This window comes from Anguilla anguilla, chromosome 3 (genome assembly GCF_013347855.1).
Source record: "Anguilla anguilla isolate fAngAng1 chromosome 3, fAngAng1.pri, whole genome shotgun sequence".
Taxonomy (NCBI): domain Eukaryota; kingdom Metazoa; phylum Chordata; class Actinopteri; order Anguilliformes; family Anguillidae; genus Anguilla; species Anguilla anguilla.
This window is the reverse complement of record NC_049203.1, coordinates 3,825,841-3,852,252: the sequence shown is the minus strand read 5'-3', so window position 1 is coordinate 3,852,252 and position 26,412 is coordinate 3,825,841. Positions and strand designations below refer to the sequence as shown.

At 46.8% G+C, this 26,412-nt stretch overlaps 3 protein-coding genes across 9 annotated transcripts; 1 reads left to right on the top strand and 2 right to left on the bottom strand.

Moving 5' to 3' along the window:
* The first annotated feature begins 63 nt into the window (after window positions 1-63).
* ndufa2 (NADH:ubiquinone oxidoreductase subunit A2) lies at window positions 64-1,075 on the top strand. Its single transcript, XM_035410676.1, has 3 exons — window positions 64-221; window positions 564-670; window positions 813-1,075. Exons 1-3 carry the CDS (start codon window positions 118-120, stop codon window positions 902-904), a joined length of 303 nt encoding a protein of 100 aa, XP_035266567.1. The 5' UTR covers window positions 64-117; the 3' UTR covers window positions 905-1,075.
* tmco6 (transmembrane and coiled-coil domains 6) lies at window positions 1,066-6,782 on the bottom strand. 4 transcript variants are annotated; one of them, XM_035410675.1, is made up of 14 exons: window positions 6,651-6,782; window positions 6,173-6,269; window positions 5,243-5,364; window positions 4,776-4,885; window positions 3,981-4,164; window positions 3,708-3,812; window positions 3,470-3,555; window positions 3,085-3,201; window positions 2,868-2,982; window positions 2,588-2,768; window positions 2,295-2,389; window positions 2,004-2,171; window positions 1,458-1,589; window positions 1,066-1,300 (listed from the first exon to the last, which is right to left on the bottom strand). In XM_035410675.1, exons 2-14 carry the CDS (start codon window positions 6,261-6,263, stop codon window positions 1,280-1,282), a joined length of 1,527 nt encoding a protein of 508 aa, XP_035266566.1. In that variant the 5' UTR covers window positions 6,264-6,269; window positions 6,651-6,782; the 3' UTR covers window positions 1,066-1,279. The 4 variants fall into 4 exon arrangements, with proteins under 4 accessions (XP_035266566.1, XP_035266563.1, XP_035266565.1 ...); XM_035410672.1 differs by having other exon boundaries at window positions 6,173-6,293; window positions 6,601-6,767; XM_035410674.1 differs by having other exon boundaries at window positions 6,601-6,767.
* Window positions 6,783-7,524: 742 nt separating this feature from the next.
* LOC118224336 (nucleolar and coiled-body phosphoprotein 1-like) lies at window positions 7,525-20,378 on the bottom strand. Of its 4 annotated transcripts, XM_035411771.1 has the most exons (20): window positions 20,143-20,378; window positions 19,606-19,667; window positions 19,352-19,482; window positions 18,697-18,854; window positions 18,088-18,228; window positions 16,688-17,023; window positions 15,593-15,853; window positions 14,624-14,695; window positions 14,022-14,333; window positions 13,499-13,822; window positions 13,104-13,268; window positions 12,791-12,965; window positions 12,347-12,420; window positions 11,537-11,777; window positions 10,870-10,937; window positions 10,250-10,526; window positions 9,467-10,018; window positions 9,134-9,234; window positions 8,743-8,783; window positions 7,525-8,226 (listed from the first exon to the last, which is right to left on the bottom strand). In XM_035411771.1, exons 1-19 carry the CDS (start codon window positions 20,257-20,259, stop codon window positions 8,760-8,762), a joined length of 3,591 nt encoding a protein of 1,196 aa, XP_035267662.1. In that variant the 5' UTR covers window positions 20,260-20,378; the 3' UTR covers window positions 7,525-8,226; window positions 8,743-8,759. The 4 variants fall into 4 exon arrangements, with proteins under 4 accessions (XP_035267662.1, XP_035267663.1, XP_035267664.1 ...); XM_035411772.1 differs by lacking the exon at window positions 14,624-14,695 and having other exon boundaries at window positions 12,791-12,968; window positions 15,530-15,853; XM_035411773.1 differs by lacking the exon at window positions 15,593-15,853 and having other exon boundaries at window positions 12,791-12,968; window positions 14,624-14,823; window positions 16,879-17,023.
* Between the last annotated feature and the right edge of the window lie 6,034 nt (window positions 20,379-26,412).

The window sequence follows — 26,412 nt, the reverse complement described above, 5'->3', positions numbered from 1 at the left end:
GCCACACGATTGGCTAAAATAAAACGTCAATCTGTAAGAGTTCACGAACGACTTAAATCCAGAAACGTCATTGGTTTTCAAAGCTGTGCGGGCGGAGATTCGGAAACCTACAACATCATGGCTGCCGCTACTGTGAGGAGCATCGGCGCTAACCTTGCGAAAAACCTCCGAGAGGTTCGCTTACATTTATGTCAGACATCAGCCGCAAGTCAAGGAGCCAGGTTAGTGTTGTCTTGTGGAAACCAGAAAACAAGTTACCCGTATCAACTTCAAAGCGATTGACAGTGTTTATGAAGGAACTGAACCATAATCTAGAGGCAGGGCTTTTAGCAGACCTTGTAGCCAACGCTAGCTCGCTAGCTAAAAACATGTCATCTGAAAAGGATCCAGTCCCTACGCGGTAGCTAGCTAGCAAACTAAACTAATGTCAGTCACCTACATTTTATTTGTATCGCACAGCTAGTCATTTCTTCGTACTGCAAAACTGTTGTTTGTAAACATGTTGATGACAAGTTCGGTGTCGAGAGTGCTATAACAGTTACTAACACCTATCTCGTTGTCAGGGATTTCGTGGAGCACCACTATGTAACGTTGAAGAAGGCTAACCCCGACTTCCCAATTTTGATCAGGGAATGTTCCGGGGTGCAACCCAAACTCTGGGGAAGATACGGTAAGAAGGGGTGCAGGAGCTTTAAAAGTGTGATACATTATATTAATACTAAAGTGTATACGTGACTTGGTTAAGCAGTATATGGCGGACAATAGCCAACAGTCGTCCGTTTTGAACACCGTTGTTCGTTGTTTTTTTGTAGATTTTGGAAAGGAGCAAAGTGTGGCTCTGAGCAACCTGAATGTTGACCAAGTAGCCACGGCTCTGGAGACCCTTAACAACGCCAAACCATGAAGACACGCGATCAGCAGGAATTCAGTACGGCTTCGTTTTATGAAGACTTTGGGTTGGAAGGGGTTCTACAAATCCCAAGATTTAGAGTGTTATACTGGAATGCATTCTGTAATTATACACTTTTCTTGCTATAATATACTATAATAAAACTGCGAGAGCAGTCGTACAAAACGTGCATTTTATTCAAGCGTGCCACACCGCATGACATTTCAAGAGTTGATATAATTTTGCATATATACAAAGATCTACATGTATTCACAGAATAGCAAAACCGTTGTAGAATGTCAGGTCACAACGTAGTTCGCAAATGCATCTGCGGAAATATTTCTTGAAACGTAAACAATTCTCCTTCTCATTAGTTCGTTCCCAGTTGAGTCACAATGCAGGGGTGTCCACCTGTAAGACAGAAAATTACTACATTATCTGACAGTGAATACTTTCCACTTAGTGATAGGGCTGTACTAACTGACAGTGATGAGAAACCATGAATATGGCAGTTTTCAAATTAGGTCTATATCAGTGGAACACACTCAGACACACACACACATCATACCTTCACTTGACTGTGTGAGGTCAGGTAGTGATCCAGGATGTAGGACGCTCGAAGTCTCATCTCGCCCTGGCTGTTATACTGGATGGCCTCCAGCAGGGGGAGTCCCATTAGCTTTGTAAAATCCTCAGCCACCTGAACGCAAGGAGCACAACTGACAAGGCGGAACTGGCTTCAAACGCCCAAGGCAGTTGTGTTCAAATGTTCACAAAAGCAACTCAGTCCAAGGAAGCCTGGACAGTTACAAGTCTAGCTTGCGCTAGCTGTGTGGTAAAGTGTCAGCATCACTGTTGTTATCTTCGAGTGTCAGGGCAGTGTGTGGCTGTGTGCCAGTGTTGCCAATCTAGAGCATAAATATGCTCTACACAATTTTGAGTTGACACAGGGAGTAGAATGCTAACTGGCAAAGTCACAGCACAGTCTGATTAAACCACAGTGGTGTCAGTGTTATCTGTGAGCTGTGAGATGTGCAATGTGATGTGTACTCGCTGGCTTATTTTATGGGTCGGAGGAATTAAGTAAGGCAGCGTGCCAAGGCCGTTCCGTTACCTCCGAGCTACTGGCCAGCATCATGGCCAGCACCTCCAGACTGAGTGTCACCACTTCGGGGTCGGCCATCTTGAGTGTGGCGCTCAGCGCTGGCAGCAGGCCTGCCCCATTCAGCCGGGTGCAGTACTCCGTGCCCTGGTGAGCGATGTTACCCAGAACCTGTAGTACCTGGAAACAAACCGGGAAGCCAGTGCCGACTTAAAAAACAGCCCTCCTTACTGTAACAAAGAACATTTCAGAGACTCAGCCTTGAGGAAAGGCACCAGGCCCTGTGGAAACGCCAGCACTAACCATGCAGTTGATTCCCTGGGAGAACGGCAGGAGCTGGACCAGAGCCGGGACCAGATTGAGGAAGAGTACAGCCGAGCAGAAAACGCCGGAACCAGCTGAGGGGAGAAGGGCAGTAACGGGCACCGTTACTGGAAACGTGTCTCCGGAGGGAACGCAGGAAGTGACATCAGCATCAGCAGTCAACATTCACCCTTTCACCCCCTTTTTATAACGGCTAAGGTTGGTAAACAACAGGGCGGCCATGTTGGGGTTACTGGATGCCCACCACGTTTCCCCAGGGGGCTCGTGCGTACCCGTCAGGTTGTTGAGGACCCAGAGGCTCTCTCTGGCCAGGGCTGGGCGGGGCTTCAGGAAGGCCTGGGCAAGAACGCAGAGGGCGGGGAGGAGCCGGCTGTCCCTCAGCTGAGCCTGGAGGCCCCCCGAACCGCAGCCCGACAACAGGTTTCCCAAAGAGCGGAGGAGGGGCCACACCAGCTGGGAAGGAAGAGGGGGTGGGTGGGTAATGGTTTAAAAAAAAAAAAAATGACCAAGTAACTTCAGCAGGGTTCTGACAAGGTCATCAGGACATCTTACCAGCTCCACACCTTCCTCGGTGTTACCCGTGGCCACAGCGCCACCCAGTGTTATGAGTAAGGAACTGCACTTGGACACAACGCCCTGTGCTGAAAGGGTTGCATCATCCACATTACTGCGGGGAAAGGGGGGGGGGGAGAGGGACAGTATGGAGTTAAACGGATAAAATAACCCAGCCTTGTCCGTTCAGCGACGGTCACCAACGCTGCGGCCTCACCTGCACACCAGGTAGTGCAGACACCAGGCGCACTCTATGGCCGCGCCCATCCCGTACTCCGGAACGGGCATCAGCGCGGCCAGCAGGTGAAGGGTTAAACCCGAAGCCAGGACCAGCCTGTGAAGAGGATCACACGGTCATGGCCAGGGACTGACCCCAGATCAGACAAGAGCCTAACGGGATGCAAAAGTGGAGCAAGCGATAAGAGAAACGAGACAATTTTGAGGTGGGAAAATGCACAAGTTAAATGCGGTTTAAGCACCGGATATTAAATGCATGGCAGTGTTGGGAGTCTTCCACTGAAAATGAGCAGATGGTGTAGGAGGGTGGAGGAGCAGGAGGGGCGGGGGGCGGGGGGCGGGGGGCGGGGGGCGGGGGGACTCACGGGACAATGTTGGCTGCAGCGTCTTTAGCCTGGAGGAGCTGGGAGAGAGTAAATCCTGCCGCCTCCACCACCGCCAGGTTGTGCCTCTAAGTCAGACATGGACAGACAGGCAAAGGCACACCTGTGTTACACCCCATGACCTTAAAACTCTAGAACAGTAATAACAGCTGTGGGGCTCAGTGTGGCACACAAATAAGGACTCCATGGCTGTTGTAGTCAGAACCCGGCCTGCGCTCACCTGCAGACAGCTGGCCAAAGCTGGAACGATCCCCTGCGCTAGAAGCTTCTCCCTCACAGCCTCACACTCCGCACACAGGTTCCCCAACGTGTAGAGACAAAGCTCCTGAAAGCACATTAAAACGGTCAGATAACCAGCGCGCTTGCATCACAACCGTCAGAGATGTACACAGCACACGCACTCTCAGGTATAAGGAGGGTAAGTGTGCACCCCAGTCTAATTTCTTACACCCCTTCGGCAGCTGTGACGGCCAGCAGGTTTGGTTGCGCTTACCGTGAACCTGTCGCTCTGCCCAGACAGGTAAGTGAGCAGGTAGGGCGTGGCAGGCAGGCAGGCGGTGCCTGCTGCGGGATTGGGCGAGTGGGACAGCTGGAACAGACAGTGCGCCGCCTCCAGCTGCCAGAGGGCATTCGAGCCACTGAGCAGCCCCACCAGCACCTGCATGCTGTTCTCCAGCCTGGAACGCAGGATAACACAGGCCATTACCACTCTGGAACTCAGGATAACACAGTCCATTACCACTCTGGAATGCATGGTAACACAGGCCATTACCACTCTGGAACGCATGGCAACACAGGCCATTACCACTCTGGAACGCATGGTAACACGGGCCATTACCACTCTGGAACTCAGGATAACACAGGCCATTACCACTCTGTAACTCAGGATAACACATGCCATTACCACTCTGGAACTCAGGATAACACAGTCCATTACCACTCTGGGACACATGGTTCCAGGGGCTGTTACTGTTCTGGAATGCACGATTACAGAGGCTGTTACTGTTCTGGAACGTGTGGTTTCAGAAGCTGTTACTGTTCTGTTATTGTTCGGGAACATGCAGTTACAGAGGCTGTTACCGTTCTCCACCCTACAATAAGGCTTACAGCTACTCTTACAGCACAGTAGTATCGCTGTTGTCCACAGAGCAAACGGATACCTGTGGTTATGAGTTAACGTAATGTAATTTTATACATTTGCATACATTTTACCCCCCTGCCAAGATGTGAATTCTCAGAATGAAGAGGACTGTGAGTGTGAGGAGTGTGATGGTGCTCTTCGTTTTACTTGATGAAGATGAGCTGCGTCTCCTGGGTTCGCAGGGCCTTCTTCAGGGCACGGAGGTGATTAACCCTTTCCTCCCCACTGTGCTGGATGCAACGAAACAGCTCCACCACCTGGCGGACATGGGTATTGAGGTTATAAAATACAGTGTGCTGTGATTCTCAAGATATACTAACAACACACAGACATCAGTGTGTCCTTCCTGTAAAAGGATCCCTACTGACCCTCAGTTCCTTTGTTTGGGATATTGCCATATTTGCTACTGTTGTCTAGAGTCTTTAGAAGGTGAAATGTAGTCCATGTTCGATTTTAGCATCCCTGACGCTCCTAGTTTACCTCACGATGACCACAGGAAACAGTATGCCTGGCAATGTCATCATAGGCTCATGCACATGGTGCTCCCCAAACAGCTTCTGCCTAATGTGACGTCTAATCAGAACCCCTCCACTATTTTAAAGTTTGACCCTGACCTGCTCCTTGGACAGCAAGCTGCCAGCAGTGTCCATGGCCCCGTCTTCTTCCTCCTCCTCCTCATCCTCCTGCAGGTGCCGCTTACTCACCAGCTGTTTATTCCTCCTCGCCTGCCTCAGCTCTATAAGTGTGTGGAAAAGCAAAGCGCCTGGTTTTTACAGGTGAGTGGGGAGCCACAGAGGTCACACAGCACAAGGTCATATACATTCAGCGACCATTATATTAGGTACACCATCAGCCTGCTCCTCCAAACAGATAATCACGTGGTGGCAACTCAATACATAAAGCATTCAGAAATTGTGCAGTGGTTTAGTTGTTGTTGTTGTTCGACCAAACATTAGAATGAGCAAGATAGATGCGTTTTCAAAGCAACTTTGACCGTAGTACGATTACTGGTTCCAGATGTGGTGGTTCCAGCATCTCAGAAACAGCTGCCCTCCTGGTATATTTACACACTACAGTTTCTAGAGTTTACAGGGAATGGTGCTACCAGTGAGTGGCAGTTTTTTTTGGGCAAAAATTCCTTATTAGTGAGAGAGGTCAGAGGAGAATGTTAGCTTGAACAAGTTTGGCCAAAGTTTTTTCAGATTGATATTTCCAGCAGGACAACGTCACAAAGCGTGCGTCATCTGAAGCTAGTTCCATGAACATGACAGTGACTTGCACAGTCCCCATCACATCTCAGTCCAAACGAGTGCCTTTGTGATGAGGTGGAAGGTGGGGTACGCAGCATGAATGTGCGGCCGAAATGTCTGCAAGAACTGTGTGATGCTATCGAGTCACATGGGCCAAAACCTCCAAGGAATGTTTCCAGCACCTCATCTCGCGAAGAATTCAGGCTGTTGTAGAGACAACGGGGTGTCCTGCTAGGAGTAGATAGGTATACCCAAAAAAGTGGTCACGGACTGCTCATAAATGGAAGTTCTCACCTTTTTCCTGTTCTCGTCGCTTGAACTTGAACTCCTCCAAATTACTTCGGTCTGGACGCGCCTTGTGGCGGACCGCACTCAACCTCCACATTCCGACCTGCATATCGTTAGCGGAAAATGCCTGAAAAACGTAGTCCTTAGCACCATTTCCAAGGTGACAGCATAATATAGGATAAATAACTGGGGACGTGGTAGACATTTTTAATTTAGCTGACAAGTAGGCGTGCAGTTTGCAAAATGGAATACAGCTGATTCTCCCATTTAAACACTGATTTAGTAGGACATATAACTAAAAGAGATGACTAACTTGAAAGCAAGAAGTTGTAGTAAACAGTATGTCATACATCTTCGCTAATTAATGTTGTTTGGTTAGCCAGTGCTAATATAGCTAGCAACTTAGGTTTGCAGAAGCTCAGAATCGCACTTACGGTTTTGTATGTGTTCTTTGCCAAGTTCTGGATGTATCGATACCATTTACCTTTTTTGCAACACAGCCAGCACGCCTGCCGAAACAGAAAATCCGAAAATCATGCCTTGCCGGCTGTCGCGAATCGATGACGCTAATACACAATCGGCGCACGTTGCATCACAGCCAGAGCGTATGAGCCGAGCTCAGCTCAGCGCAATGAAATCTATAAGAACTGGCTCAGTTAGAACATGTTATTAACAGAATAGTTTTTAGCCTATATTCATAGTTCGCACTGCGCCTCCTGGACCGTAACATTCGGAGCAACTTTATTCTTTATCTATAACGTGTACACAGACAATATAGTTCCGTGAAGCTGATAAAAAGTGAGGTTTTCCTAAATTGGCGTCTGGAACAACTGATGCCGGTTAAATTGGGTCCTCATTAAAACAGAAATATTTTCTTTACATCTGAAAGTCTAATAACCCAGACTTTCCGATAAAATGAACCTTATCTGGTTGTCTAAGCCTTAGCAATAGTATGCTTGTTGTCATAAAAATAAGCATTTATTTAGCCTCCTAATGTTAAATAACCACATCATTGCTGCTAGTACAGATGAAGGTGCTGTTAGCAATGTTAATGTTGAGAATAATCACTTCCTCTTTGACTGAGCATCCACACAGTCGCAAGCAATGGGATTTATCAATAGTCGCCCACACTTTCATCCACTTCTTTGTGTGACTTTTCCAGTAACACATGCTATATCTGATATATGCAGAAAAGTTAACTTTTTAAACACAAATATACTGTTTGTATCAACATTTTTATCATGTATCAAAAGTATCAAATTCATCCCTCACAGCGCTATGTAGTCTAACTATATTTTTCCCCAAAGCAAACATTTCATAGCAAGCATGGTAATGACGGTGCTACTCAAAATCACATATAAAGCATGGAAAATTATTTAATAAAATATATCTTATACAAACATTGACAAATGTTTTATCCACAGTTATTTGACAGAAATATTGTAAACATTATTCCTGGGCGCCAGAACACCGAGTAATTTTTTTATTCATCTTTAGTGCAGCTCTCTGCTCCTCCACTTCAAATGCATTCCGGTCCCCAGTGTTACAGGGAGTCCCTTGACTTCACCAGAGACCCAGCTTGAGCCATAGGAAGTCATTTTATGCTGCCAACGGCTTTGCGTGTAAAATGCAAAATGGACGTCAGTTCATATACCGTGATTTCAACAGAAACCTTTTTTTTTTTTTAAAAACGAGCACTGCAGCGAAACTGGTTTCTCTGAAATCCTGGTTTCCGGCATCTCGTACCACTAATGAATCATCCCCAGTACAGTAAAAACTTAAATTAAAAAAATTTAAAACATCACATGAAGCTGCAGAATACAGACGTACAGAAATACAGTATTATGAAGTCCATGGTTATAAAAAATCAAAAATAAAAATATGACCTTCCTGAACTGAAAAACAATTGACAAGGACCTGCTGATTATGTTAATGTTAAAAAAGAAGCTTCCCATTCCTCTGGGCTGGAAGAGCCCCTGGGGGCTCCGGGTTGCACGGGGCCATGTCTCCACTCCTCACCTGGGCAAGGTAAGACAGGTAAGACTTCCACCTGATGGAACCTGAAGAAGAAACATCAACGCTGTGACTAAAAGTCAGGCTAGCAAGTAACCCCACATCGAAAAAAGAACACTTATTCCCCATATTTTTTCCCACCGCCCAATTTCAAATGATCATATTGGTTGGCCCATAACGCACTGGGGGTAGGTAATCCTTTGTCACTAGAATGAACATGTGGAACGGAAGATGGAGAGGTTTTTTGTTGTTGTTGGAAATATAGGACAATCTTTAAAAAAAAACTGTGCAGTACCCCACCATCCCAGGCCACCCCATACCTGCACAATTACAGCACGGTTTTTTGAGGGCCCCTGTCAGTCAGAGCCTTTGGAACCATCCTAACCCCCCCCCCCCCCATACAGTGCCACCGCCCTGTAGTAGTATAATCTGTGTAAGTTGCTCTGAATAAGAGCATTTGTCAAATGCTTATATGCAATGTAATGTTGCCACCCAACAACCCCAACCCAAGCATATTCAACAATGCTAACCGCCTTTTAAACAGAATTCTGAACTCAGCTCACCGGTGTGTGCCAATGGGCTACGTCTTGGAGGACTTGTGCTTCTGAGGAAGAGAAATAGTGTGATTAAATCAGAATGTAGGTGACTGTGACATAACTCAGCCTGCTGAAAGGAACTACAGTAACAACACCTACATCCAGGTAAGGTCTACATGCATGTTCACTGCCTTGGCTAAAGGAGGTTGGATGTCAGTGAACATAACCGTGAATGTTTTAGATACAAAGCACCTCATAGACCTGGCTAGGAGTCACTCACTCACTCACTCACTCGCTCTTAGCAGGCCGAGGGGGAGCTATTAGCACTCATGTTGCTTCGCATCAATGACAGTGTGTCCTTGCTCATCTTATGTACAGTAATTGTGTTTGTGACGATGATGATTCTTTTATTTCTTACCTTCTTTGGGGAGGCTTCCGTAGCTGCTAAATCCAGGCCGAGCAGGGTCTTCTTGAGAGGAGAATCCTTGGCCTTTTTCTCTTTTTTCAACTTGTGTTTTTCTGTAAAGGATTTTCAGTTAATTGCTCGCTTATGAACAATTAATTTCACAAACGGTAACCTCCATGCTGCAGAGCCGACGCACATTCAATAACTGATTCTTGTTTGTTTTGGTCAATTTTCATTGGTCCAGCTAATAATTAGTCACTATCGTTAGGCATGTGTGTGATTTTCAGCATTAACATGCCCAGTCAGAAAAAAAAACGGTTTCAGGTTTTGCAAACAACTTCTTACTTTTTTTGCTCTCTTTCAAGTTTATGGCTGCCACAACGGGGTCTGCGGCCTTCTCTTTTGATTTCTTCTTTTTCTCCTTCTTCTCCTTCTTCTCCTTTTTCTTCTTCCCTTTGTCCTTCACTTCAGCCTTTTTGTTGCCAGGCAGATTCAGGGCGGAGCTTTTTTCCACAGCGCTCTTGGCCTCCGACTTGCTCCTCTTCTTGGACGGCTGTTGGCTGTCCAGGCTGGGGGGGGTAATGGTGGACACTGACCGCTTGCCAGACCTGGCCTTCTTGGTGGTGGGTGGGACATCCAGGGCTCCGCTCTTGTGCGAGGATCCTGATTGGCTGTCGGTGCTGGATGACGGCTGGTTGTCTGATGCAGTGGGTGGGGCCTTCTTTGACTTGCTGGCTGCTGTCCTGGCTTTTTTGGGCGTGTCCTTGCCCTTCCCGTTCTCCACCGCCTTCTCCTTTTTCGTTCTGGCCTTAGCCTTTCCCTTCTCCTTTGGCGACTCGGCTGGCAGGGCCTGTGTGGTGTAGATGGCAATCTCCTCCATCTTTGCGATGTCCGCATCTGGCAACACAGGAACGGCCGATAAGTTACAGGAATGACTATGTATATAATGTCGAGTAGCATTTTTTGTTTTCACTTTACATGCTTGACCTCTGACCCCTTGACTTGTATACCTATAAATACTACAGCTAGAAATTAATTCTAGCTGCAGTATCCATGGGTGTCATAGGAAGTATCTGATTGTGTCTGGTTTCTGTTTCTTTCCCACTATGCCCCTCCAAACACAGTTACCTGAGAGTTTTTGTGCTAGCTGCCTCCACTTCTCCAAATCCAGACTGCTGTCAGAGTCCGACTCAGAGTCTCCCCCTAGTGGAGTGGAAGGAGACTGCACTGGGATCTTTTTCTTGCTGTTTACGGGTTCTGGCAGTGCAGGGGCCACTTTCTTCCTCTTGCTCTTGCTCTTCGCAGACGGGGTCTCCGTTTTCTCCTTGCTCCTCTTCCTCTTCTGTGGTGCCGTTTTGAGGGCAAGGAGTTCAGCCACTTGGGGAAGCAGTTTTGCTGAAGACGACTGAAAATCAACAAATGTGGAAAATGTAGGGTTTAGATGAAAAATACACACTCACAGCATAATGGTTAAGGAATTAGTCTCGTAACCATGAGGTTGAGGGTTCGATCCAAAACTCTCCAAACCCAGTATTCCAGAATTGGAAAACATTCCTGAAACATTCCTACAGTAAATATCCAGTTGCATGAATGGATTGTATGTAAAGAATGTCCACTGTGCAAGTCACTCTGGATAAGAACATCTGATAAATGCAACAAAGTCATAGATATATGCACACATCTCTCACATATAGACACACACACTCTCTCACACACATACACACATACCCAACCAAAGGTTTCCGTACCTGTGACTTCTTTGAGGCCGAGCTCCTGTCACTGACAGACCCAGTCTTTCTCTTGGAAGCGGGCACAGCTAAACACACAGAGACAGCGTTTCAGTCTAACAAATACCCTGGGCAGGGGAAAGACTGCCCTCCACGTGTGCATCTATTAGGCCACAGTCTCTATCTAAATAAGAACAGGATAATGAAATCCAGCTTGGAGACTGCGGTGTCTACAGGCTTTAACTTCAAACAGGCACCATGCCATTGCAATAAAATAATCTCAGTTTATCAAATCAATGCAGCTTCCATCCCCACTTCTAGGAGTGGAGAAAGGCAATTTAAGGATCATGCGCACAGTTGTGTTTGACTGGTTGTTCGCTTTCAGGGCAGAAAGGAACAGCAGGGAGTGTGTTTAATTGGATATACTAACTCCTTTTTTGTTTGTTCATAAAAGGCCAGGGTGCTTCTTGAGGTATTTTACAAGGACCCACATCTCACAGTACTGCTCTAACAGACATTTTTTATGCTGCAGGTCATGTTGAACAGGTGAAAATGCCCTGTACACAAAGCTACAATTTCAGCGTACGAGGACATTCGTGCTACTTTAAAAAAAAAAAAATAGCCCAAAAAATAGCTACACGTGACGGGTGTATTTAGGGAAGCAGTTACCATGGTAGCAGAGGTATACCTTTAGAGGGCTGTCGTTTCGGGTCATTCCGCTCGATGTCCGTGCTGTCTGAGCTCGATTCGCTCGCGGCGGGAACGCTGGGAATGCTGTTCCTCATCCCGCCCGAGGCCAGTGGAGTTCCGGGAATTCCGTTCTTATCCTTGGGCGGCGCGGGAGCTTTCTTCTTCCTCCCCTTCTTCTCGGCGGGTGTCCTGCTCTGCTGCGCGGGCTTGGCTGGGGGGGTCCGGGGAGCTAAGAGAGACTGCAGGGAAACTCCGTTACAGGCAAAGCGGAAACCAAGGCTTCGCCGCCATTTTCAAAATACAACCGTTTGACCACTGCAAACGGACGGGTGGTCTTCACACTAAGGGGAGAGTTACGGGACTTTTCCAAAAGTGTACGTCACAAACGCCAGAGTTTTTAGAGAGACCTAAAGTCTAAAGAGAGACTCTTGGCTCTGAATGAACTTTGAACTCCATTTCCATGTCACTTTCTGAGGTGGTACAGTATGGATCCAGAACATGCTCCCAACTTGGAGCCATTTTGAAATCACCAATCAGGACTCTATTCTAGGTGTAAACATCGGTATGTGCATGATGACTGCTTCAAAAGGTGTTCAGAAATGCACTTCAAGGCCTACAATCCTATGACATATTACAGTACGAGTAAGCGATGAAATAACTAGTCAGACTCCATCTTTTTCTAGCTTAAGGAAAAAGGTGTGTCCGAAAGCACATCCACACTACAGTGTGACGATGGCCTAACACTGGAGGAGGGCAGTGTGGCCCTGTCCCCTGTCCCGCTGTCCTGTACCCTGTCCCCCTGGCTCACCTGGGACGCCTCCTCTTCGCTGGAGCTGGTGTCATCCGAGCTCTCTGGCACAGTGGTGGGCGGGACAGCTGAAGCTGGGGATGCCCAAGAAAATGACATCACAATGAAATGACATCACAATGACACCACACCACTGCACAAATACAGCCCTGGGATCTGTGTTTCAGTCACTCCCTATCGAATGCTGCAGTCGTATTTTTCCTTCAGAAATGTTTTAAATGCAATAGAAAGCTGCACATCGAAGTGTTGCAGGTATGTTTTTTTTTTTTTAAACTGACAGCCTCTTGGACAGACCGTGTGTATACTGTGTAAATACCGTGTGATTACGATTATGATGAGAGCTACTCATACACTGAGTGGCACATTGAGAGAATCGGTCATTAAAGGGACAATCACTCTGTCTTGAGCAGTCAAGTCATTGCTAAAATAATGATTAATCTGTACCACTAGGGGGTGCTGTAGAATCCGGAGTCTCCTCTTCACTGTCGGAATCCGCACTGCTGCTGCTGCTGCTGCTGTCCTCTTCCTCACGTGAAGGCCCGAGGGCTTTAGGGGTGGCTGTGGGTGTGGCCTTCTGCTTGACTGGCAGCACGCTGGACTTGGAAGTCACTGCAGACTTCTGCTGAACAGCAGCAATTGAAATGTTAATAAATTACATTCAAAATGTGATTCTGGAATGCATAAAGGGCGTGGGAAGCTATGTTTAAGGACAAATTAAGTGAATGCAGAAAATAAAAATGACTTCAGACTGACTGACCGGGGCTGCGGCCTCTTCCTCACTGTCTGACGAGTCAGAGCTGTCACTCTCCTCTTCCTCTTCCTCTGCTGGGGCTGAGGCTTTGGGTGTGGCTTTGGGTGTAGGCAGGGCCTTTTTAGGAGTCTTTGAAGCCCCTGATTTCACTGGAGTGACTGGCACTGCCTTCTGTTAAAAAAAGGAAACACTTAAACAAGTCTCTCCACACACTACAGTGTGTAAACACAGTCTCCCTCACACAGCGCAGTGTGTGAAACACAGTCTCTCTAACACAGCGCAGTGTGTGAAACACAGTCTCTCTAACACAGCGCAGTGTGTGAAACACAGTCTCTCTAACACAGCGCAGTGTGTTAAACACAGTCTCTCTAACACAGCGCAGTGTGTGAAACACAGGGTACCTGTGCTGGCGTCTCCTCTTCGCTCTCCGAGTCGTCGCTGCTGTCGCTGTCCGAGCTCTGGGCCTGCTTCCCTGCAGCAGGGCTCTTGGCTGCAGCTTTAGCCAGGCTGGAGGGGGGCTGGCTGGGCTTCACTGGGGTTGCGGGGGCTGCCTTGGCTGGGACCGCCTTTGCTGCGGCCTCTTCCTCACTGTCTGACGAGTCCGAGCTGTCGCTCTCCTCTTCCTCTGCTGGGGCTGAGGCCTTGGGTGTGGCCTTGGATGTAGGCAGGGTCTTGTTAGGAGTATTCGAAGCTCCTGATTTGACTGGAGTGACTGGCACTGCCTTCTGTTAATAAAAAAGGAAACACTTAAAAACAGTTACTCTAACACAGCACTGTATGCTAAACACAGTATCTCAAACAGTGCAGTGTGTAAACACAGTCTCTCTAACACAGCGCAGTGTGTTAAACATAGTCTCTCTAACACAGCGTGGTGTGTGAAACACAGTCTCTCTAACACAGCGCAGTGTGTGAAACACAGGGTACCTGTGCTGGAGTCTCCTCTTCGCTCTCCGAGTCGTCGCTGCTGTCGCTGTCCGAGCTCTGGGCCTGCTTGCCTGCAGCAGGGCTCTTGGCTGCAGCTTTAGCCAGGCTGGAGGGGGGCTGGCTGGGCTTCACTGGGGTTGCGGGGGCTGCCTTGGCTGGGACCGCCTTCGCTGCGGCCTCTTCCTCACTGTCTGACGAGTCCGAGCTGTCGCTCTCCTCTTCCTCTGCTGGGGCTGAGGCTTTGGATGTAGGCAGGGTCTTGTTAGGAGTCTTGGAAGCCCCTGATTTTACTGGAGTGACTGGCACTGCCTTCTGTTAAAAAAAGGAAACACTTAAACAAGTCTCTCTACACACTACAGTGTGTAAACAGTCTCTCTAACACAGCGCAGTGTGTGAAACACAGTCTCTCTAACACAGCGCAGTGTGTGAAACACAGTCTCTCTAACACAGCGCAGTGTGTTAAAGGCAGTCTCTCTAACACAGCGCAGTGTGTTAAGCACAGTCTCTCCAACACAGCGCAGTGTATTAAACACAGTCTCTCTAACACAGCACAGTGTGTGAAACACAGTCTAACACAGCGCAGTGTGTGAAACACAGGGTACCTGTGCTGGCGTCTCCTCTTCGCTCTCCGAGTCGTCGCTGCTGTCGCTGCTGTCGCTGTCCGAGCTCTGGGCCTGCTTGCCTGCAGCAGGGCTCTTGGCTGCAGCTTTAGCCAGGCTGGAGGGGGGCTGGCTGGGCTTGACTGGGGTTGCGGGGGCTGCCTTGGCTGGGACCGCCTTTGCTGCGGCCTCTTCCTCACTGTCTGACGAGTCAGAGCTGTCACTCTCCTCTTCCTCTTCCTCTGCTGGGGCTGAGGCTTTGGGTGTGGCCTTGGGTGTAGGCAGGGCCTTTTTAGGAGTCTTTGAAGCCCCTGATTTCACTGGAGTGACTGGCACTGCCTTCTGTTAAAAAAAGGAAACTCTTAAACAAGTCTCTCTACACACTACAGTGTGTAAACACAGTCTCCCTAACACAGCGCAGTGTGTAAACATAGTCTCTCTAACACAGTGCAGTGTGTTAAACACAGTCTCTCTAACACAGCACAGTGTGTTAAACACAGTCTCTCTAGCACAGCGTGGTGTGTGAAACACAGTCTAACACAGCGCAGTGTGTGAAACACAGTCTAACACAGCGCAGTGTGTGAAACACAGTCTCTCTAACACAGTGCAGTGTGTTAAACACAGTCTCTCTAACACAGCACAGTGTGTTAAACACAGTCTCTCTAGCACAGCGTGGTGTGTGAAACACAGTCTAACACAGCGCAGTGTGTGAAACACAGTCTAACACAGTGCAGTGTGTGAAACACAGTCTAACACAGCGCAGTGTGTGAAACACAGTCTCTCTAACACAGCACAGTGTGTAAACACAGTCTCCCTAACACAGCGCAGTGTGTTAAACACAGTCTAACACAGCGCAGTGTGTGAAACACAGTCTCTCTAACACAGCGCAGTGTGTGAAACACAGGGTACCTGTGCTGGCGTCTCCTCTTCGCTCTCTGAGTCGTCGCTGCTGTCGCTGTCCGAGCTCTGGGCCTGCTTCCCTGCAGCAGGGCTCTTGGCTGCAGCTTTAGCCAGGCTGGAGGGGGGCTGGCTGGGCTTCACTGGGGTTGCGGGGGCTGCCTTGGCTGGGACCGCCTTTTCTGCGGCCTCTTCCTCACTGTCTGACGAGTCCGAGCTGTCGCTCTCCTCTTCCTCTGCTGGGGCTGAGGCTTTGGGTGTGGCTTTGGGTGTAGGCAGGGTCTTGTTAGGAGTCTTTGAAGCTCCTGATTTTACTGGAGTGGCTGGCACTGCCTTCTGTTAATTAATAAAGTAAAAACAACTGTATCAATACTGGACCAAATCCGTGTGTTTCCAGATGTGCAAATCAACCCTCTAAATGGCAGTGACCCTTACTGACACACTGGACTGAGTGAGCGAATCACTGACTCACTGAGTGAGTATATTAGGGAGTAAGTGACTGAGTGATTCAGCAAGTGAGTAATTTAGTGATTCAGTGAGTAACTGAGTGGTTCAGTGCCTGAGTGGTTCAATGAGTGAGTGAGTGAGTGAGTGAGTGAGTCAGCAGCTCCCCTACGGGCATGACAGTACCAAATGTTACCACAAGATGGCAAAAAGGTACTTAAACAGGGGCCTGCCAAAACAGTGACGGCTGCTGAACAGTTGCTGTATTTATCTGGTTATTTTAACAACGCTTTTACAACAATTAGATTCTGAGACAAGCCAAAGTAGAAAATTAAACACAGTCTCTCTAACACAACACAGTCTGTTAAACACAGTCTCTCTAATACAGCGCAGTGTGTTAAACAGTCTCTCTAACAGCGCAGTGTGTTGGACACAGTCTCTCTAACACAGTGCAGTGTGTTAAACAGTCTCTCTAACAGCGCAGTGTGTTGGACACAGTCTCTCTAACACAGCGCAGTGTGTTAAACACAGTCTCTCTAACACAGCGCAGTGTGTTAAACACAGTCTCTCTAACACAGCGCAATGTGTGAAACACAGTCTCTCTAACACAGCGCAGTGTGTGAAACACAGTCTAACACAGCGCAGTGTGTGAAACACAGTCTAACACAGCGCAGTCTGTTAAACACAGTCTCTCTAGCACAGCACGGTGTGTGAAACACAGGGTACCTGTGCTGGCGTCTCCTCTTCGCTCTCCGAGTCTTCGCTGCTGTCGCTGTCCGAGCTCTGGGCCTGCTTGCCTGCAGCAGGGCTCTTGGCTGCAGCTTTAGCCAGGCTGGAGGGGGGCTGGCTGGGCTTCACTGGGGTTGCGGGGGCTGCCTTGGCTGGGACCGCCTTTGCTGCGGCCTCTTCCTCACTGCCTGACGAGTCCGAGCTGTCGCTCTCCTCTTCCTCTGCTGGGGCTGAGGCTTTGGGCGTGGCTTTGGGTTGGTTAGGGGTTGCCCCGCCCCCAGCCTTCTGTTGTGCCACCACTGTGGGTTTAATGCTCGGTTTTGGGGTGGTGTCCTAGTGTAAGAGTGCATTGGCAAAGACATAAGAACCTCCATATTAATAAAGTGTCCGTAAGAATATTATAGTGCATTATTACAGTGTAATTACACAATGCAAGTGAGACAAGTGCTGTAATAGCTCACTGTAATTACAGAATTATAAAGGTGTGTACTACCAATGTAATTACATATTATTACATAAAGCTGGCTGCAAATGAACAACTTTCTGAAGCTAAGTCTTATCAAGCATTTTTGCATCTGAGAGCAAACCTGCTTGTGATCCACTATCAAATCCTATCAAAGCACTGACCAGGTCAAATCCGTACATTTACTGCATGTTGATGTATGTTGATTTCCCAACAGAGGGATAATCCAGCTGACTAATCCATAAACATAAACCAGTTAGCTAATGAATAATGACCAGCGCTGGGGTCTCACTGCCTGAGTCCTCACTCTCGCTGTCTGTCCTGTCACCCCCTCCTGCCACCGCAGCCCCCGCTGAGGGACTACTGACCCCTCCCTGCAGGACAACAGCAGGCCTCTGCAACACAGACACCTGCACTTTCATGGTGCCTCTGTTACCGATCAATACAGAGGCTGCTAAATTAATCATACCAATGTACTATGCAATAAGAGCAAAAGTAATACTGGCTACTGTAACGTAGCTACAGTAAAACTGTGGCTACTGTAAGACTGTGGCTACCGTGACATAGCTACAGTAACAGCAGGTACACTAGCCATGTAGTTACAGTAAAAGCGTGACTATTGTAGCATAGCCGCCGTAATTCTATCTCTACTGTAACATAGCTACCATAGAAGCATGACTATTGTAAGATAGCTACAGGAATATTGTGATTATTTTAATATACCTACAGTAAAACTGTTGCTACTGTAACACAGCGTCAGTAACACCATGTATTTTGTAACATAGGCACAGTAACGCTATAGCTACTGTAACTCAGCTACAACAACACTGTGGTTGAACAGTTACAGTAACACTATAGCTACTGTAACTCAGCTACAGTAACACTATGGTAACCGTAGGTGCCAGTGATACACTCAGATGAGGGGGTGAGGTACCTGTGTAGGGGGGATCTCATTTTCACTGTCTGAGTCACTGTCACCGCTGGAGCTCTCTGCAGTCGGAGGCTTCGCTGCTGCTGGTTTGCTCTTCACCACAGCGGCAGGCAAAGAGCTGGCTTTGGGCTTCCCCACATCATTCTAGAGAGGAGAAAATATTAACATATATACGCATACACATACATACACACAAACACTTGCACGCACACACACACTCACTCACTCGCACCATCTATAGTCATACTACTTTGCATTATTCACCTACATCTAAATATGTAAATATGTCTGTATCTTAGAACACCGTATCATGTCACCTGACATTATACTGATCCAAAGAGACAAGCAATAAAAATGCTGCTTCTCATTGTGTACCTTACATAGTAACCCACCACAACACCACCGAGCATTATGGGTCACAGTTCATTTTACGTTTTTTCGTTAACCACCGCCAGTGCGATGGTTAGCTATGACTGCGCAACGGGCCGCTTTCCCCGTTAACCAAACGACTGAAACACACGGAACCGCAGTTCTGCTCTGGGAGTCACGAGCGGGGAAAGGCCAGAAAGCGTGTTCTAGAACCCAGGCGTCGGAATAGCGTGAAAACTGTACTTTTTGCCGTGACGCTCCTCCTCCTCCTCCTTCGTCCTCGGACGACTCGTCGCTGCTCTCAGTCTCGGAGCTGCTGGCGGCCGTCCCAGCAGCTGCAGCGGGACCAGCAGGCTTTGGGGCAGACGCAGGCTCACCAGGGGCGCTGGAGGTCTGGGTGCCTGGAGGGACGAGGACGCGGAGAGCACACAGGACAGGGGCACTGAATTTCAGTTTACCACAAAATTAAATTGACTTCTTAAAAAGACACTTAGCAGATTCTCTTATCCAGAGCGGCCTACAGTAGAAACACAAAGGTCAGCGTTTGATGTCCGGTAATTCCGCAGAGGTGGGACGTATTGTCCCGTGATCATTTCTGAGTGGAAACCATGCTCTAGTCTGCTGCAAAAACTGTAATTTTGTTTTTGTGTGCTTTCTTTCTTTTTTTGGGGGGGGGGGGGGGTCTCCGCAGTGTGCTTACACTTGGCACCTAATGGCAGGAATATCACCTGTATACTGTACGTAAACAGGCGATGTACATAAATGCTCACAACTGCAAAAAAAAAGAAGAAGCTCTAGGATGCAATTTGTGTTTATTACGGAACTCGTTTAGCTTCTTATAAAATGTCAAAGAATGGTAAAAGCAGCAAGGAGAAAAATAATAATAAACTGCGTGTACCCGGTTTGGACGTCTTCGGGTCAGAATCGTCCTCTGAGCTCTCCGAGCTGCTCTCTGGATCCGCTTGACGAACCTTCTTCCCAGGTTTCTGATTGGCCTTCGGTGCCGCTTTGATGCTCTTCTCTGGCGAGCTAAACGAAGGCACAGTTCAAATCCATTTACTCATTGGCATTAAATGCACCGTAATCGCGAACAATTAACTACCGCAGCGACGCACAGACCCACCCGGGGTCTTCCAATAAAAGTGCACTTACTTGATCCAGCTGTTGTAGATGTCATATAGTGACGTAGTTCCTCCTACCGGTCCACTCTGCACCTGAGACCGAAGCAACACCAAATCAACAGTCGGAAAAATCCACGCCTATGTTTCTCTAGGAGTGCTTACATCAAAGGCATGGAGTCCGGAAGAAGATTTAAAACAAGAGAGCGACACACGTGTCAAGTACTGTAAGTGTGCCGGAGGCATGCCGTCGCATGTCCCCGTGAACAGGTCAGTTAAGACTTAACAGGCTACTACGTTCATTCAAGCGCATGTTGCTAACATGTCTGTAAAACCAACAGACACACTGCATTATTACATGACAGAATCTAACACGTTTAACAATAAATGTAAAATGTTTAATGATATAGACACATTCGTTTTGTAGCAGCGTTGTATTCAACATAACCAACTAATCAGATACGTATACGCAATCGATGCATCATGCTGTACATTATAGAGTTACAAGTTGCTTTTGCAACCATGCTCCAAAGCGAAAGTTTAGTGTATGCAAGACAGCTACAGTAGCTACCTGTGTAGCATGTTTTTTGAGTTCACTTGCAGCTTTCTTGTGACCGCTGTCCTTCAAATGTCGATAAATCAAATTCAACAATTCACATTTTGACGCATCCTCATTTTTCGAAGTCATATTCTGTTACTAAAAAAAAGTCTAAAGCCGAATAATTAAAATGAGATTCACTTAGCTAGCCACCACGCAATCTAGTTTCTGGAACCTCCATACATTACCCACACTTTCACCTCTGAACCACCAACTTTCGACCCGCCTCTTAGTCAAAGTGCATCCTGGGATATAGAGTTTTAATGCATTGTACAACTGCTATAAAATGACATTAAAATACATAAAAATGAATTAAACTATTCCTGAGAAATCCAGTGTACTAAGAATTGCATATTTTATGTACATAAATGCAGCTAAATAAATGCACAGACAATTACATTTTCTTTTATGTAGAACGTTGCAGTGAAACAACATAGATGCATACTTTATCGTTTTAATGTGTTCAACGAAGATGGGCAGTAGATTCACATTCGACCGATATAATTGAAAAAGAACACTTCTTTATAAAGTACATCGGTTTTAACAAATACATTTCTGATTTTTCCCGTTGGGAGGTGCCAGTGAGTCGCAGAAAATCAAGAACGAACACTTTTTGGGCTGAAATTATAGCCTATTGTTCGTTTAAAATAAGTCACTTTTATAGATTTATTAGCCTGGGCATCATTGAGCGATAACATAACAGTATCAACTGACAAGAGCATTCTCTAGATAGCAACGGTGTCGTTTTCCACTGAACGACAAGAATCTAAAGTTACATTCTCTCTCTTTGACGGGACCACTTACAACAGTGTTTCTAAATCTCCAGTCCAGCACCTCCTACCAGACATATTCTGGAACTTGGTTTTAGTTTAAATGTATTTTGTCCAGAAACATTGCATGCAGTATCAAGCTCCCATTTGACACGCATCAAAGAATTATCGCTGTTTAGGCTACTGATAATCTATTGATAATTACGGAACCGCTGTGCCTCTTTAACTGACTGACGAAAAGTGGAAGTTCATCTTAAAGTGAAAATGACCCTCTGATTATCCTGTTCTGATTATGGGATATTTGGGATGACCATGCATTCTTATAGTAAAGCAGCGGTCTTCTACTAAGTCTGTTTGGAACTACTATACATTCTTTATTGAAAAGAGGAACGCAAAGGAACCAGAAATATTTCCTTCTCTATTTGTAAAGTAGTATATGCATAAAATGCATGGTACATGTGTAAAATAAAAATAGACGCTTTCTGAAAATATGCATATGCAGAGAACTTCCTTGACTAACTAGGTTCTTTGTGATTGTTGAGCTTGCAAGTTGTTCTTAATGTTTTTCCAAACGGTTGATTTTGGTTTGCCTAAGGTTTGGCCTATGTCTGTTTGTTTTTCTTCTTATTTCTCAGCCTCATATTTCCTTGACTTTCATTGGCACAACTCTGGTCCTCATGTTGACAAATGGCAATAACTGACTCCAAAGGCAATCAAAAGGCTAGAATCAAAACTAGATACTGAAAACTCTCATACAGTATACCTGCACTAAGGAAGCAAGTGAACACACCTGACTAATCAGAAACACATGTGACAATGTCCCAAACATTATGATGTGAAAATGGCGGAACTATTCCTAAAAAGTGCTGCGATTTCGACACGGTGAAAGCAAAAGAGAGAATGTGTGCTTCAACCACATGTGAATTGTTTGATTACAAATCTGAAATTGTGGAGTACAGAGCCAAATCAAGAAGAAAATATGCATTTGTCCCAAACATTCTGGCGCTCACTGTGTATATTTATTTTTCGATGATCAGCAGGCCAAGAAGAGAGTACATAGTACATTTAGGGCAGGCAGGCTACATGCCACTTTTGACCTCCGGGTCACAGAGTCGACTAGCCCTGATGTAAGGGATACCCAGCCAGACATTTTGCTATAACTGTAACATGTGCACATTTGCCGTTACCTTGCTAACGACAGAACAACAGAGATGTCAGAGAAAGCCACGCTTGAACAAAACCCTGGTGGATGGGGCCTGTTTTATGTAGAGGTCCCAATTGGGCTCTGCTGTTTGTCTTGGTTTTGTGCAGTAACCCATTATCCATTTCCCTGGTGGGAGTGCAGGATCCAAATGCTGTGATCATTGTCTTTCATGTGAAGCCATTGGTGAAATGAATAAACAACACAATTCCTCAAGGGATTAAGAAAAAACAAAAAACATTTATATATTCTTGAAAGATGGAAAGTGATCCTTTCCAGTAACTGCATTTTAAGTTTATATGTTTTTTTTTTTTTTTAAAAAGAAGACGACACTGAGATTAATGTTTGGAAGAACTATAAATGTTCGGCTCATAACTCTAAACAAAAACAAGAAATGAGTCAGATGGGTAAAGAATCTCCTGGAACCATATTGTGAGCCTGAAGCCTTTCTCTTGACCCAGACAAAGCGTCCTAACCGATGTCTAGATTTTATGAGGTCTAGAATGAAACGAGTACTTTTTTCCTCTGGTGATGTTTAACACTAAGCTCCCTCTCCCTAACCCCGACACCGTCAGGCAGTAATATTACAGAAACCATCACTAATCACGAGGAATTAGGTTCTGGTGCCCTCTGGCAATCGATTCGTTTTTTTTTTTTGAGCAAGAGAGTTTCCCAACAGAACATTTTTTGGAGAAAAATAAAATCTTTATCTCTCTGTCCGTAATAGAAAGCAGTGGAGTTCTAGAACGCTGACTTAGAATTATGAAGAAAAAAAAAACAACCTGCAGTTCAACCGTGGCAGTCTCTGACCACCAGGACGAATAGCCCAGTCAGCGAGGAGCTAGCGGCCAGGCAGTCCGCTCACCTGGAGGAAGGAATGGAATGTCTAAAAATACCCCCCTTCCCCCCTCCCCCCTCCTGGACTGAGAAATTGCTTGAGTCATGTTTCTGCTGTGGTCACATTCATCGGCTTGTGGGAGGCGGCGTTGGTGGGAGGTGTGGGGGGTGGGGAGTGGGGGGGGGGGGGTGTCAGGTGCGTAGGTGTCAGGTGCGGCTGACCTGACCTCGTGGTGTAGCCGCACAAAAGAAAGGTTTGGGGGTTAAAAAAAAGAGACACAAATAAAACTTTCCTTGGGCAGCAGTGTTTGGAATAGCAGCGTGGAGGCGGGGGTTGGGGTGTTGGTGAAACTTTATGGGGGGTGGGCGGCTGTTGGAAGGCCAGTGGAAGGTTGGGTAAAATTATCGAGCCCGAAACCCAATCTGAGATGTGAGGCTGTCCCCGTGGGTCAGCTGGGGAGAGTGAATCATGTGACCCAAATGGGTATATGGGGCGTGGGGGGGGGGGGGGTGGGGGGGTGGGGGGGGGGGCAGGGGTGCAGGTTTGGGGGAGGGAGGTCATCGGGGACACCATACTGAAAGAGCTCCATTCACGGGGTGCAAAACCAGGAGAGGAAAGCAGTGTTTATTCCAAACTGAGTGCCAGCCCTGAGGGTTGCCTCATCAGGTCTGAGTTCAACGCCTCCCCACCATTCCCCCCGCCCAAAACAAACCGTTCCCCCCGTCCTTATCTTTGATTGGCTGTCTGCGTGCATACGTTCATCCTTCCTGACGGGGGCCTGAATTTTAAACAAGGCTGTTCAATGAGCTGTCAGACAGACTAGCCTGTCCCTTCTCCACGGATACCACTCAGCCACGTACCCGGTACCAGTGCAGGGGGAAGAAAAAAAACCCCAACTCTGGCCGACGTGTGCAGAACAGATGACGTTATGAAGCCAAACATTGCATTAATACACAGTATTAACATAACAGGGAAAAAAATTTAAAATTCAAATTTTTGGAAATATGGCGCATAACGTGACATTAATCAAATGGAAATGTAACGAGCTGAGGGAATGTCTGTTTGCATGGAGAAAATAATAAAGCTGTCCTGTCAGCACAGACACACACACAAACACACGCACTCACACACTCTCTCACTCACACACACATACACGCACACACACTCTCTCTCTCTTTCACACACACATACACACGCCCACACTCTCACTCTCTCTCTCACACACACAAACACTCTCTCACTCACACATGCAAACACACATTCTCTCTCTCACACACACATGCACACACACTTTCACTCTCTCTCACACACGCACACACACTCTCACTCTCTCACACACACACACGCACACACTATGCCTCTCTCTTTCATACACACACACACACACACACATTTTCTCTCACACACACCCATACACACACACACGCATGCTCATACAGACAAACACACATACACACACATAAATACAGACAAGCACAAACCGCACACATACACACACACACTCTCTCACACACACACACACACACACAGTGGGAGGGCACAGAGCAGCTGTCACACATTCAAAGTGGGCATAAAGGCTACAGTATTCATTTTTTTCAGTATCGGTGGTTTCATGGAAGCTCTGAGCCTGCTTCACAGCTGTGACTTCTCTCCCCGGCCCTTTGGAGATTACCTACGCGAGCTCTGACACAAATGTCTCAAAGTCTTTCCAGACAGGGACCCCAAAGTGCACAAACAAGGGAGAAAAAAAAGTTTTCACATGTTAAAGAGCTGTTTCTTTCTCATTTTAGACCAGGGGTGTCCATTCTTATCTGAAAAGGACCAGTATGTGAGCTGGTTTTAGCCCAGCACTACAATGCAATGCATTAATAGTGAGAAGTTGTGGTATTGATGAGCTGGTTATGGTTATGGGTTCACCCAAAACAAGATATGAGAAAAAAAATACAATATAAATGCAACTTATTCAGAAGTAAGACTGAAACAAAGATTATTATTATTGTATGATAGCCTCATTAGGAGACTAGTGACACCTGATGGTCCAATGGAGAATTGGAAGGCATGATCATTGAGAAATTTTTGGGTAGATCTTTGTGCGGAGTGCACAAGGAAGTAGCATGAAATTCCAGACTCCCTGCAAATGTGGGCCCCCTTCTCATCTCTCGAAAATCTCAAAAATAATTTGAACCCCCTCCTCACCCTTGGAGCCCAGGGTAGTCAGTTCCCCCCCCCCCCCTACCATATCGCTGATAGAAGAGCAGCTGATATTTAACAACTGATTTTTCAAAAAATTTTATTCGCATCATCACCTCTGAGCTGGACTGTGGAGCAGCCCCTCTCTTTGACCGCCATTTACTGAGCAAACACATGAAGGGGGCGGGGGGGCAGGGGGGGGGGGCATGAGCAGGTAGGGAGCGCAGGTGCTAAAATAAGGACTGCCTTTATAAATACACACATCTGCAGTCCGAGTGTGCGGCAGCTGGCGGCTCTGATCAAACATTATCAGAACGCCCTGAGCAGAGTCAGCTCTGTGTGCCTGATTGTGTGTGTATATGTGGGTGTGTGTGTTTTTTTTGGGGGGGTGGCGATGGTTGGTATGGTATCCGACAACCCCATTGAGCACAGACATCTTGAGAAAGCTTAGAGTTCAGGACACACAGCCTAAATTAGAGGTGGGGGGGGGGGGGGGGGGGGGGGTTGATGGGCATGCTGGTGAAAAAGCAACCCCCACCCCCCACCCCTAATTGCTGTTTCTGGCACCCTGTGTGGAATCAGCGCTGTGAAAACTCAACCAAACTGCTCACCGCATCCTTCTGAAAATGTTGGGAAAGCTTTGTAGATAATCAGTGAACTTACCTGGTAAACGTCAGAAAATCTCAGTGTCGCGTGTGGTAGAGCCATAGAGCCATAGTGTATTTGGTTATGCTAGAGTAAATTCTGTACTTTCTTTAGAAACAGTGTGTGTGGGTAATAACACACACACACGTGCGCACACACACACACACACACACACACACTGCCTCTCTCTGTCTCACACATACACACACACTGCCGCTCTCTCTCTCTCTCACATACACACACACGCTTGTCTTTATGTCAGTGGAACTTTAAGAAGCTCTTCTGTGATTTTTCTTTTTTGCTCGATGTACACTCACAAAAGCTGCCTGGTTCCCAGATGTAAACTTGTTTCTTAATCTTTGACTTGAGACACACAAACCTTCCCTCGTAAGTTTCTCACTCATTTCATTTTTCCAGTTTCCTTTAATTTTGTTGTCTCGCTTGGACCATTTTTGAAATGGACCCAGGCATGTACACTGCAGAATGTCTAAGCATGGTTAGCCCATGCTCATTATTTGAGAGCTATTTTTAACGATCTTCTTTCTTATAAATAATTCCTACTCAGGGGCATAGACAAACTGCCTTTTTTAGTACCTTGT

Bases quoted from the DNA above. Each gene is read 5' to 3' on its own strand.
- ndufa2 (XM_035410676.1), top strand. From the start codon at position 118: ATGGCTGCCGCTACTGTGAGGAGCATCGGCGCTAACCTTGCGAAAAAC. The intron at 222-563 runs GTTAGTGTTGTC...TCTCGTTGTCAG, and splicing joins GCCGCAAGTCAAGGAGCCAG to GGATTTCGTGGAGCACCACT. The intron at 671-812 runs GTAAGAAGGGGT...GTTTTTTTGTAG, and splicing joins CAAACTCTGGGGAAGATACG to ATTTTGGAAAGGAGCAAAGT.
- tmco6 (XM_035410672.1), bottom strand. From the start codon at position 6,275: ATGCAGGTCGGAATGTGGAGGTTGAGTGCGGTCCGCCACAAGGCGCGT. The intron at 3,202-3,469 runs GTGAGTCCCCCC...TCCTCTTCACAG, and splicing joins GCTGCAGCCAACATTGTCCC to GCTGGTCCTGGCTTCGGGTT. The intron at 2,172-2,294 runs GTTAGTGCTGGC...GTTTGTTTCCAG, and splicing joins CCCAGGGAATCAACTGCATG to GTACTACAGGTTCTGGGTAA.
- LOC118224336 (XM_035411771.1), bottom strand. From the start codon at position 20,259: ATGACTTCGAAAAATGAGGATGCGTCAAAATGTGAATTGTTGAATTTG. The intron at 15,854-16,687 runs GTACCCTGTGTT...ATTAATTAACAG, and splicing joins AAGAGGAGACGCCAGCACAG to AAGGCAGTGCCAGCCACTCC. The intron at 13,269-13,498 runs GTACCCTGTGTT...TTTTTTTAACAG, and splicing joins AAGAGGAGACGCCAGCACAG to AAGGCAGTGCCAGTCACTCC.